We start from the raw sequence: 12,496 nt of genomic DNA, 5'->3' as shown, positions 1-12,496 counted from the left end.
TGTAGAGACCAGGGTTTCACCATGTTGCCCAGGCTGGTCTTGAAATCCTGGGCTCAAGCAATCTGCCTGCCTTGGCCTCCCAAAGTGCAAGGATTATGGGCGTGAGCCACTGTGCCCAACCCACATTCATGTGATTATGAACTATTCTTATTTCTCTGTCTGCTCAAATCTTTTGCCCATTTTTCTCTTGGTTTGTTAGTCATTTTCATATTTCTGGAATTTTTTTTTCTTTTTTTTTTTAGAGACAGAGTCTCCCTATGTTACTCAGGCTGGTCTCAAACTCCTGGCCTCAAGTGGTCCTCCTGCCTCAGCCTCGTGAGTAGCTGGGACTACAGACATGAGCCACCACTCCTGGCTTTAGAAATTTTTTTTTTTTTTTTTTTTTTTTTGAGGCAAAGTCTATTGCCCAGGCTAGAGTGCAGTGGCACGATCTCAGCTCACTGCAACCTCTTCCCAGGTTCAAGTGATTCTCCTGCTTCAGCCTCCTGAGTAGCTGGGATTACAGGTGCCCACCACCATGCCCGGCTAATTTTTGTATTTTTAGTAGAGATGGGGTTTCACCATGTTGGCCAGGCTAGTCTTGAACTCCTGACCTCAAGTGATCCACCCACCTTGGCCTCCCAAAGTGCTGGGACAACAGGCGTGAGCGACCATGCCTGGCCATAGAAATTTTTTAATTATTGTGGATAAACCTTTTTTGATTATATGTGTTTCAGTTTTTTTTTTTTTATTTGATTCTGTGTGTTTCAAATATCTTCTCCCACTGTGTGCATATCTTTTCACCTTTCATGGTATTTTTTGATGAACAGAAATGTTTTATTTTAGTTTAATCAAATTTATCAATCTTTAAATTGGGTTTATTTGTATCTTGTTTCAGAGATTCCTCTTGCCCAAGATATTCTTCTATTAGTATGCTTTTCTTAAAGTTTTATAGTTTTGTCTTTCATATAAGCCTTTAATGCAGCTGGGATTGATTTTTGTCTTTTATAAGGTAGGAATAAATGCAGCTGGGATTGATTTTTGTCTTTTATAAGGTAGGAATCAATTTTTTTCCCACAGGTATAACCAACACTATTCTCTCTGCATTTGTTCGCAATCGTTGCTGTCATCATTTCCATGTATTCATGGATCTGTTTCTGTCCTTTTATTCTGTTCCGCAGGCCAGTTTATCTGTTACTAGGCCGTTCTATTTCTATCTTAATTACTTTGGCTTTATAATTTTTTTTTTTTTTTTTTTTTTTTTTTTGAGACACGATCTCCTTTGTTGCCCAGGCTGGAGTGCAGTGGTGTGATCTTGGCTCACTACAGCCCTTGTCTCCTGGGCTCAAGCAATCTTCCTACCTTAGCCTCTTGATTAGCTGGGACTACAGGTGCGCACCATCACACATGGCTAATTTTTTGTATTTTTGATAGAGACGGGATTTCGCCATGTTGCCCAGGCTAGTCTTGAACTCCTGGGCTCAAGCAATTGACCCGCCTCGGTCTCCCAAGTGCTGGGATTACAGGCATGAACCACCATGCCCAGCTTGCTTTATACTTCTTTTTCTGGTTAGAAAGTAGGTTAATTATACTTGACCCTTTGCCGTTTCTTTTTTTTTTTTTTTTTTTGAGATGGAGTCTCGCTCTGTTGCCCAGGCTGGAGTGCAGTGGCGCGATCTCGGCTCACTGCAAGCTCTGCCTTCCGGGTTCACGCCATTCTCCTGCCTCAGCCTCCCAAGTAACTGGGATTATAGGCACCCACCATCATGCCTGGCTAATTTTTGTATTTTTATGTGGTTTTGCCATGTTGGCCAGGCTGGTCCTGAACTCCTGACCTCAGGTGATCTGCCTGCCTCGGCCTCCCAAAAGTGCTAGGATTACAGGCGTGAGCCACCATGCCTGTCCTTATTTTTAAGAGATGAGGTCTCACTAAGTTGCTGAGGCCAGAATCAAACTCCTGGACTTAAGCAGTCATCCCACCTCAGCCTACCAGGTAGCTAGGACTGCAGGTATACACCACCTTGCTCAGTTCATTTCACTGTTCAGTGCATTTTGTTATTTTTTTCTCTATGCCTTCTTTTGATTTCATTTTTTTCAAAACTTTTTTCCTCTTATTACCTCTAAAATTTGGAAATTGTAACATCTATAGATAATCTTTTAGTTCTTATCTAAGAAGTTTTAATATGCATAATTAACTTATCAAAGCCAGAAGCTAATCAGGATCTTAATCCTCCAAACAATACGAAGACTTTAGAATAATTCAACTCTGATCACTCTTTTCCTTATTTATAATGCTGGTGCTGTGTACTTTAGTTCTTTTGTGGCAATTTTTGAATCTCATAGAACAGTGGTCCCCAAGCTTTTTGGCACCAGGGACCAGTTTTGTGGAAGACAATTCTTCCATGGACAGCAGTGGATGTAGGGGGCAGGGTCAGGATGAAACTCTTCCTTCTCATGTCATCAGGCATTAGATTCTTTTTTTTTTTTTTTTTTTTTTTTTTTTATTGATCATTCTTGGGTGTTTCTCGCAGAGGGGGATTTGGTAGGGTTACAGGACAATAGTGGAGGGAAGGTCAGCGGATAAGCAAGTGAACAAAGTTCTCTGGTTTTCCTAGGCAGAGGACCCTGCGGCCTTCCGCAGTGTTTGTGTCCCTGGGTACTTGAGATTAGGGAGTGGTGATGGCTCTTAACGAGCACGCTGCCTTCAAGCATCTGTTTAACAAAGCACATCTTGCACCGCCCTTAATCCATTCAACCCTGAGTGGATACAGCACATGTTTCAGAGAGCACAGGGTTGGGGGTAGGGTCACAGATCAACAGGATTCCAAGGCAGAAGAATTTTTTCTTAGTACAGAACAAAATGAAAAGTCTCCCATGTCTACCTCTTTCTACACAGACACGGCAACCATCCAATCTCTCAATCTTTTCCCCACCTTTCCCCCCTTTCCATTCCACAAAACCGCCATTGTCATCATGACCCGTTCTCAATGAGCTGTTGGGTACACCTCCAAGCCGGGGTGGTGGCCGGGCAGAGGGGCTCCTCACTTCCCAGTAGGGGCGGCCGGGCAGAGGTGCCCCTCACCTCCCGGACGGGGCGGCTGGCCGGGCAGGGGGCTGACCCCCCCCCACCTCCCTCCTGGTCGGGGCGGCTGGCCGGGCAGAGGGGCTCCTCACTTCCCAGTAGGGGCGGCCGGGCAGAGGCGCCCCTCACCTCCCGGATGGGGCGGCTGGCCAGGCGGGGGGCCGAACCCCCACCTCCCTCCCGGACAGGGCGGCAGGCTGGGCGGTGGGCTGACCCCCCCACCTCCCTCCCGGACAGGGCGGCTGGCCAGGCGGGGGGCTGACCCCCCACCTCCCTCCCGGACAGGGCGGCAGGCTGGGCGGTGGGCTGACCCCCCCACCTCCCTCCCAGACAGGGCGGCTGGCTGGGCTGAGGGGCTCCTCACTTCCCAGTAGGGGCGGCCGGGCAGAGGCGCCCCTCACCTCCCGGACGGGGCGGCTGGCCGGGCGGGGGGCTGACCCCCCCACCTCCCTCCCGGACGGGGCGGCTGGCCGGGCGGGGGGTTGACCCCCCCACCTCCCTTCCGGACGGGGTGGCTGGCCGGGCGGGGGGCTGACCCCCCCACCTCCCTCCCGGACAGAGCGGCTGGCCGGGCAGAGGGGCTCCTCACTTCCCAGTAGGGGCGGCCGGGCAGAGGCGCCCCTCACCTCCCGGATGGGGCGGCTGGCCAGGCGGGGGGCCGAACCCCCACCTCCCTCCCGGACAGGGCGGCAGGCTGGGCGGTGGGCTGACCCCCCCCCCACCTCCCTCCCGGACAGGGCGGCTGGCCAGGCGGGGGGCTGACCCCCCACCTCCCTCCCGGACAGGGCGGCAGGCTGGGCGGTGGGCTGACCCCCCCACCTCCCTCCCGGACAGGGCGGCTGGCTGGGCTGAGGGGCTCCTCACTTCCCAGTAGGGGCGGCCGGGCAGAGGCGCCCCTCACCTCCCGGACGGGGCGGCTGGCCGGGCGGGGGGCTGACCCCCCCACCTCCCTCCCGGACGGGGCGGCTGGCCGGGCTGAGGGGCTCCTCACTTCCCAGTAGGGGCGGCCGGGCAGAGGCACCCCTCACCTCCCGGACGGGGCGGCTGGCCGGACGGGGCGGCTGGCCGGGCGGGGGGCTGACCCCCCCACCTCCCTCCCGGACGGGGCGGCTGGCCGGGCGGGGGGGCTCCTCACTTCCCAGTAGGGGCGGCCGGGCAGAGGTGCCCCTCACCTCCCGGACGGGGCGGCTGGCCAGGCGGGGGGCTGACCCCCCCACCTCCCTCCCGGACGGGGCGGCTGGCCGGGCGGGGGGCTGACCCCCCCACCTCCCTCCCGGACAGAGCGGCTGGCCGGGCAGAGGGGCTCCTCACTTCCCAGTAGGGGCGGCCGGGCAGAGGCGCCCCTCACCTCTCGGACCGGGTGGCCGGCCAGGCGGGGGGCCGAACCCCCACCTCCCTCCCGGACAGGGCGGCAGGCTGGGCGGTGGGCTAACCCCCCCACCTCCCTCCCGGACGGGGCGGCTGGCCGGGCGGGGGACTGACCCCCCCACCTCCCTCCCGGACGGAGCGGCTGGCCGGGCAGAGGGGCTCCTCACTTCCCAGTAGGGGTGGCCGGGCAGAGGCGCCCCTCACCTCCCGGACAGGGTGGCTGGCCGGGCGGGGGGCTGATCCCTCCACCTCCCTCCCGGACGGGATGGCTGGCCGGGTGGGGGGCTGACCCCCCCACCTCCCTCCTGGACGAGGTGGCTGCCGGGCGGAGACGCTCCTCACTTCCCAGACGGGGTGGCTGCTGGGCGGAGGGGCTCCTCACTTCTCGGGCGGGGCGGCTGCCGGGCGGAGGGGCTCCTCACTTCTCAGACGGGGCGGTTGCCAGGCAGAGGGTCTCCTCACTTCTCAGACGGGGCGGCCGGGCAGAGACACTCCTCACATCCCGGACTGGGCGGCAGGGCAGAGGTGCTCCCGACATCTCAGACGATGGGCGGCCGGGCAGAGAGGCTCCTCACTTCCCAGATGTGATGGCGGCCGGGAAGAGGCGCTCCATGTTTCCTAGATGGGATGGCGGCCGGGCAGAGACGCTCCTCACTTTCCAGACTGGGCAGCCAGGCAGAGGGGCTCCTCACATCCCGGACGATGGGCGGCCAGGCGGAGACGCTCCTCATTTCCCAGACGGGGCGGCAGCCGGGCAGAGGCTGCAATCTCGGCACTTTGGGAGGCCAAGGCAGGCGGCTGGGAGGTGGTTGTAGCGGGCCGAGATCACGCCACTGCACTCCAGCCTGGGCACCATTGAGCACTGAGTTAACCAGACTCTGTCTGCAATCCCGGCACCTCGGGAGGCCGAGGCTGGCAGATCACTCGCGGTTAGGAGCTGGAGACCAGCCCAGCCAACACAGCGAAACCCCGTCTCCACCAAAAAAATACGAAAACCAGTCAGGCGGGGCTGCGCGCGCCTGCAATCGCAGGCACTCGGCAGGCTGAGGCAGGAGAATCAGGCAGGGAGGTTGCAGTGAGCTGAGATGGCAGCAGTACCGTCCAGCTTCGGCTCGGCATCAGAGGGAGACCGTGGAAAGGGGAGAGGGAGAGGGAGAGGGAGAGGGAGAGGGAGAGGGCAGAGCTCGCTTTCTAATGCGGGACATGAAAACAAACAACTCCAGGCATTAGATTCTTATAAGGCGCTCACAGCCTAGATCTCTTGCATGCTCAGTTCACAATAGGGTTCACACTCCTATGAGAATCTAATGCCACTGCTGATGTGACAGGAGGAGCTCAGGCGATAATGCTGTCTTGCCTGCTGCTCACCTCCTGCTGTGCGGCCCGGTTCCAAACAGGCCATGGACTGGTAGTTGTTCGTGGGCTGGGGGTTGGGGACCCCTGCCATAAAATACTATTCAGCCAGGCATGATGGCTCATGCCTATAATCCCAGCGCTTTGGGAGGTTGAGGCAGGAGGATTGCTTGAAGCCAAGAGTGTGAAACCAGCCTAGGCAGTGTACTAAGACCCCACCTCTACAAAAAAAAAAAATTGTTTTAATTGGCTGAGCATAGTGGTGTGCACCAGTAGTCCCAGCTACTTGAGGGGCTGAGGTGGAAGGATCATTTGAGCCCAAGAGTTCAAGGCTGTAATGTGCTATGATCATGCCACTGCACTTCAGCCTGGGCAACAGTGAGATCCTGTCTTTAAAAACAATAATAGTAATAATATTGATTTGTAGAGTCAGTACCATTCATTATTACTACTTTCTTTAATCTTCATTCCATTTTGCTATTGAGAAGTCATCCACCAGTATGATTGTAGTTCCTTTAAAGGTTGTCTGTCTTTTCTGGCTGTCTTTAGTATCCTTTTCTCTTTTGTATTTTGTTGTTTCATTGTCATATATTTAGATGTGGATATCTTTATAGAATTTGCGAGTAGTAATGCTTCATAAATCTTAGATTGGTGTTTCTCATCATCTTTGGAAAGTTTTTAGCCATGTCTTTGCATTTTGCCTTTGCCCTGTTCTTGTAGTAACTCTGATTGGGTGTCATATTAGACTTCCCACAGGTCTCCATTTCTCTTAACTTTTCATATTTCCTGCTTTTGTGTCTGTGTTTCCTTTTTTTTTCTTTTTTTTTTTTTTTTTTGTGATAGAGTCTGGCTCTGATGCCCAGGCTGGAGTGCAGTGGTGTGATCTTGGCTCACTGCTTCCTCTGCCTCCTGGGTTGAAGCGATTCTCCTGCCTCAGCCCCTGAGTAGCTGGGATTACAGGCGCCTGCCACCACGCCCGGCTAATTTTTGTATTTTAGTAGAGACAGGGTTTCACCACGTTGCCCGGGCTGGACTTGAACTCCCGACCTCAGGTGATCCACTTGCCTCAGCCTCCCAAAGTGCTGGGATTACAGGCGTGAGCCACCGCGCCCAGCGTCTGTTGCTTTTTAGATAATCTTTTTTTTTTTTTTTTTTTTTTTAGTTCTTTGAATTTTCTTGGTGAAATCTCTTAAATTAAGTATAAATTTAGTATTTGCATTTTAATTTTTCTACATATAGGAAGTAGCGTCTTTTTTAGAGTCTGTAGGACTTTGCTCATTGTTTTCAAACTCATTGTTTCTTTAAACTTTTTATTTATTTATTTATTTTTTTAAAGAGAGAAAGTCTTGCTCTGTCACCCAGGCTGGAGTGCACTGGCTATTCACAGGCACAGTTGTAGCTCACTGCAGCCTTAAACTCCTGGGCTTAAGTGATCCTCCTGCCTCAGCCACCTAAGTAGCTAGGACTACAGGTGTGCGCCACCATGCCCAACTTTTTTTTTTTTTTTTTTTTGTTTGAGATGGAGTCTGGCTTTGTCACCCAGGCTGGAGTTCAGTGGCGCTATCTCGGCTTACTGCAAGCTCCGCCTCCCCGGTTCACGCCATTCTCCTGCCTCAGCCTCCCAAGTAGCTGGGACTACAGGCACCCACCACCACACCCAGCTAATTTTTTTGTATTTTCAGTAGAGATGAGGTTTCACTGTGTTAGCCAGGATGGTCTCAATCTTCAGACCCCATGATCCCCCTGCTTCAGCCTCCCAAAGTGCTGGGATTACAGGCGTGAGCCACCACGCCTGGCCACCATGCCCAACTTTTAAACATTTTTAACACACCGGTTTTTTATTCTATGGTAGATTATTCTGATAATCTAATTATTTGAATTCCAGTATCTAATACATATATTTGTTCTCACTGTCATTTTTGCTAGCTTTCTCGTGATGCTTTGATTCTTATGTGCCTCATGATTTTTTTACTATGGACTCAATATTTCTTGGAACTTTATCTGTAGAGAACATTGGAGCATTACATTGAAGTTGGTTTCATCCAGAAATGATTTGTTTCTTGTCCAGGATGACTGGCCTGTCTTTGTTAAGGCTAACTTTACGATGAAGAGTTCTCAGAGATTCATTTCATGCCTCTCCTCTCCTCTCAGTGCCATGGTTTGAGATAGGCATGAATTTAGATAGGTAGAGGTTGAGATGGGCAGTCGTCCTTGCTCCCTGGCAGTACAGAAACTGATCTGAGTTCCCACTAACAGTGCAGCCGTGGCCTTTGGATTCCCAGCTTCTGGTAGACCCTGACCTTTGTCTTCCCTCCTCGCTGCCCAGAGAAGCCTTGGAAATGAAAGCTTGGTTTTATCATAAATAAATGCCCTCAAAGTGAACATTTGACTTAAGTGTTCTGGGTTTTCATGTGGTTTCCTGCTTTTACTCCTTTAATTTTGTGAACATCCTTGCTTCCTATTGGCATCCCATGTATGCATTTTTAAAGTTTTATTTTATTTTTTGAACATTGCATCCAACGTTGTTTTTACTGGAAGATTTCATTCAAGAGTTTATTATGCCCACTATACTTCATGAGCAGACATTTTGAAACAAGGTATTAAAGAATTTCAAACCACAAGTATTAATAACATCAGAACCGTCATTAGCTTCTATCCTTTAAATCAAATCTTATCCTTTAAGTTGTCTTTCTTAGTGTATTAGTAATAATTAGTTTTTTTGGGTTTTTTGGTTTTTTTTTTTTTTTTTTTTTTTAAGACAGCGTCTTGCTCTGTCACCAGGCTGGAGTGCAGTGGCGCAGTCTCGGCTCACTGCAACCTCTGCCTCTCTGGTTCAAGTGATTCTCCTGCCTCAGCCTCCCAAGTAGCTGGGACCACAGGTGCGTACCACCACGCCCAGCTAATTTTTGTATTTTTAGCAGAGACGGGGTTTCACCATGTTGGCCAGGATGGTCTCGATCTCTTGACCTCATGATCCACCTGCCTTGGCCTCCCAAAGTGCTAGGATTACAGGCATGAGCCACCGCGCCCGGTCATAATTACTTTTAATTTAGCAAATCATTTGTCTTCTGCCTCAAGTCTTTCTGTAATGAGATAAGACATAAATAATTTGATTTCAGAATGTCTTTAAAACATACGCTTAATTTTTTGGAAGCAGGATTTGGACCCATATATGTTTTAATCATGAGGATGTTAAAATTTGTAGCAGAATTTTTGGTCTTTGCTGAAACAGGTGCTTTAAAAGTAGCAACTAATTTCCAATACATTACTAAAGTGTTTTTTTTTTTCTCTTTGCTAACATACAGCCAGATTCTCCTGAATATAAAGCCGCTTGCAAACTCTGGGATTTGTACCTTCGAACAAGAAATGAGTTTGTTCAGAAAGGAGAAGCAGATGACGAAGATGATGATGAAGATGGGCAAGACAATCAGGGCACAGTGACTGAAGGAGTAAGTGTGTAGCTGGAACTTGTGATGGATGGGCTCTTGGAAGGCAGAGAGGGCCCCTGCTTGTGATTCCCTGTGGGCTGTTGTGGGCAACTAGAATTCCTGTGCAATTGTATTGGTAACTGGGAGGATAAAAGGACATTCAGCCAGAGAGCCCCACTCCATTTTTAAGGGATCCTAGGATATCCTGGACAACGTGTGCCATGTATGGTAATTTTCATGAATTGTACTTACATTAATGCATATTTCCTGCTCAGTTTTAAAGAGAATCTTGATATTATCAAGGATTAGTCCAGTATTGCTACATTGAGACATCATGTAAGGAAAGTCAGTGTTGTGATTAGAAGTTGGAATGTAATCACCTTAGTGAGGAATATTTCTGTAGGTTAGAATAGTTACTGTTCCTAGAACCTCCCAGGTGTGTTTCTGCCTCTGGAATTTTGCAGTTGTTCTTCTGCATAGAAAGTGCTTCCTTTGACTTTTCCCGTGACTGGCTCTTTTTTATTGTTCTAACACCATCTAAAATGGTGTCTACTGAGACAGGACTTTCCTGACCACCCTATCTCCATTGTTTGCTCCGCCTTCCTCCTTTTCAGCCCCTACCCCACCCTGTCATCACAGGGTTGTCTTCAGTTTTTATAATGTCACTATATGTGAAATAACATACTAGTTTACATGTTTTTCTCTCTTCCCCCAAGTAGAATGATAGCTCCTAAGCAGGTATCTTTTTGTTCACTTATTCCTCATATCTACACTATACTTGACATGTAGGTGCTGATAAATATTTACTAAATAAAGACACATGCTTCATGGCCAGGCGAGGTGGCTCACACCTGTAATCCCAGCACTTTGGAAGGCCAAGGCGGGAGGATCACTTGAGGTTAGGAGTTCAAGAACAGCCTGGCCAACATGGTAAAACCCCGTCTCTACCAAAAATACAAAAATTAGCTAGGCAGGTGGCACATGCCTGTAATCCCAGCTACTCTGGAGGCTGAGGCAGGATAATCGCTTGAACCCAGGAGGTGGAGGGTGCAGTGAGCCGAGATGGCACCACTGTACTCCAGACTGGGCGACAGAATGAGACTCCATCTCAAAAAAAAAATGAAAGACAGAAAATAAAAAGACATGTTTGAAAAGAGAAAAAAGAATAGTAGAGGGGATCACAACTCTTTTCTACAGCTAAATTGTGAGAAGCACGTTGCAGAATATTCCCCTTTCTTCTGTAACTTATCTACATAGGCCTTTTGCTGGAATACAGAGAAGCAGTGATGGGTGAATTTCTCAAAAATACAGTTACTTCTTAGAGTCTCAAAATACAGTTCCTAGTCAGGTGCTGTGGCTCACCCCTGTAATCCCAGCACTTTGAGAGGCCAAGGCAGGCAGATCACCTGAGGTCAGGAGTTTGAGACCAGCCTGGCCAACATGGTGAAACCCCATTTCTACTAAAAATACAAAAATTAGCTGGGCATGGTGGTGGGCACCTGTAATCCCTGCTACTCGGGAGGCTGAGGCAGGAGAATCGCTTGAACCCGGGAGGCAGAGGTTGCAATGAGCTGAGATCATGCCACTGTACTCTAGCCTGGGTCTTAGAATGAGACTCTGTCTCAAAAAAATATAGATAGATAGATATACACAAAATATATATACACACATGTACATGTAGTTCATATATATTATATTTTATATGTATAAAATTTTATATTTTATATATGATATGTAAATATATGTATATAGTTCCTCAGCAGCTTGTCAATTTCTTTAAGTAGTTAAGTGATTGGAACTAAATAGAAGGCTAAAAATAGGAATTTCCTGGAATTTTACTCTCTGATATGAATACAGGAGAAGCAGCCCATGCTTTCTTCGGTAGAACACTGCTTGCAGAGGCCCCACCCTTAGTGTAGGCCTTCAGGGCTCTAGTCAAAAGATTAAAATGCCTGTATTTAGGACTTGCCCATACTTCTGTAATGCGTAATTGATGAGAAATTGGGAGGGTCTTGTACATTCACATTTATACCTCCCAAGCCTCTTTCAAATTTTGTTTTTTTGAGACAGTGTCTTGCTCTTTGGCCCAGGCTGGAGTGCAATGGCATGATCACAGCTCACTGCAACCTCCACCTCTTGGGTTCAAACGATTCTTCTGCCTCAGCCTCCTGAGTAGCTGCGATTGCAGATGCCTGTCACCACACTAGCTAATTTTTGTATTTTTAGTATAGGTGAGGTTTCACCGTGTTGGCCAGACTGGTTTCGAACTCTTGACCTCAGGTGATCCTCCCACTTCACCTTCCCAAAGTGCTTGGGATTACAGGCATGAGCCACCATGCCAGACCCCAAGACTCTTTATAACTCAGTGATTCTCATGGAGGGAGAAGAAATTTTCAGGTTTCTAATTTTTAAATCAAGGATTATTTTCTTGGGTCTGGTGCGGTGGCTCACGCCTGCAATCCCAACACTTTAGGAAGCTGAGACTGGAGGATCACTTGAGCCCAAGTGTTTGAGACCAGCCTGGGCAATGTAGTGAGACGCCCATGTCTACAAAAAGTAAAAAAATTAGCCAAGCATGGTGGTACACATCTGTGGTCCCAGCTACTTGAAAAACTGATGTGGGAGGATTGCTTGAGCCCTGGAGTTAGAGGCTGCAGTGAGCCATGGTCACGCCACTTCACTCCAACCTGGGCAACAGAGTGGGGAGAAAAAAAAGTGTTGCACCTTAAAATTGAGACTGTACTAAATAAAAAGAGCTTCTGTTGGATTAGGACACAATACCAGTACTTTTATGATTTAAACCAGAAAAAAATTACTCTTTATTTTATATGTACAAAAAATGATTTGGACTAGAAGCATAATTTAATCCTTGACTGAGACATTCCATTGCTTATTCTAGAAACTTGCTTCAGACTTGGACCCTCCCTGGTCAAGTACTCTTTGGGGCATATACTTCCTATGTTGAAACAGTGACTAAGCTAGGTATAAACCAGTGAGTCTAAAGAACAGAAATGGTGTACATTGATTTACTTAATCGCTGTTTAGTTTTGACTTAATTTGAATTCAGTTAGACTTGGTAGAGCACCCCGTGGTTAAAAGTATGTAGTCCCAACTCTATGTAAGTAGTCATTGTCCTGTAAGACTTCAATAGATGTGAACAGCAGATATAGAAATGACGAACTATTATGGGACATGCTTTCTCCTGCTCAGTTGCTCATTTCACATTTGTAGCACTTAAACTTTGCCATTACAATATTTACTGTAGAAAAAGGTTCAGTAGAAGGAC

General features: G+C 48.9%; 1 protein-coding gene across 50 annotated transcripts in view; it reads left to right on the top strand.

The window, feature by feature from the left end:
• The window catches only part of PBRM1 (polybromo 1), a 137,773-nt gene that overhangs the window by 17,479 nt on the left and 107,798 nt on the right, over nucleotides 1–12,496 (top strand). For all 50 annotated transcript variants that reach the window (XM_055382643.2, XM_055382617.2, XM_055382637.2 and 47 more), the window contains one exon: nucleotides 9,088–9,231. In XM_055382643.2, coding sequence (XP_055238618.1) covers nucleotides 9,088–9,231 — 144 coding nt within the window. The remainder of the gene's footprint in view (nucleotides 1–9,087; nucleotides 9,232–12,496) is intronic.

This window comes from Gorilla gorilla, chromosome 2 (assembly GCF_029281585.2).
Source record: "Gorilla gorilla gorilla isolate KB3781 chromosome 2, NHGRI_mGorGor1-v2.1_pri, whole genome shotgun sequence".
Classification (NCBI taxonomy): Eukaryota; Metazoa; Chordata; class Mammalia; order Primates; family Hominidae; genus Gorilla; species Gorilla gorilla.
This window is presented reverse-complemented; position numbering and strand designations above follow the sequence as displayed.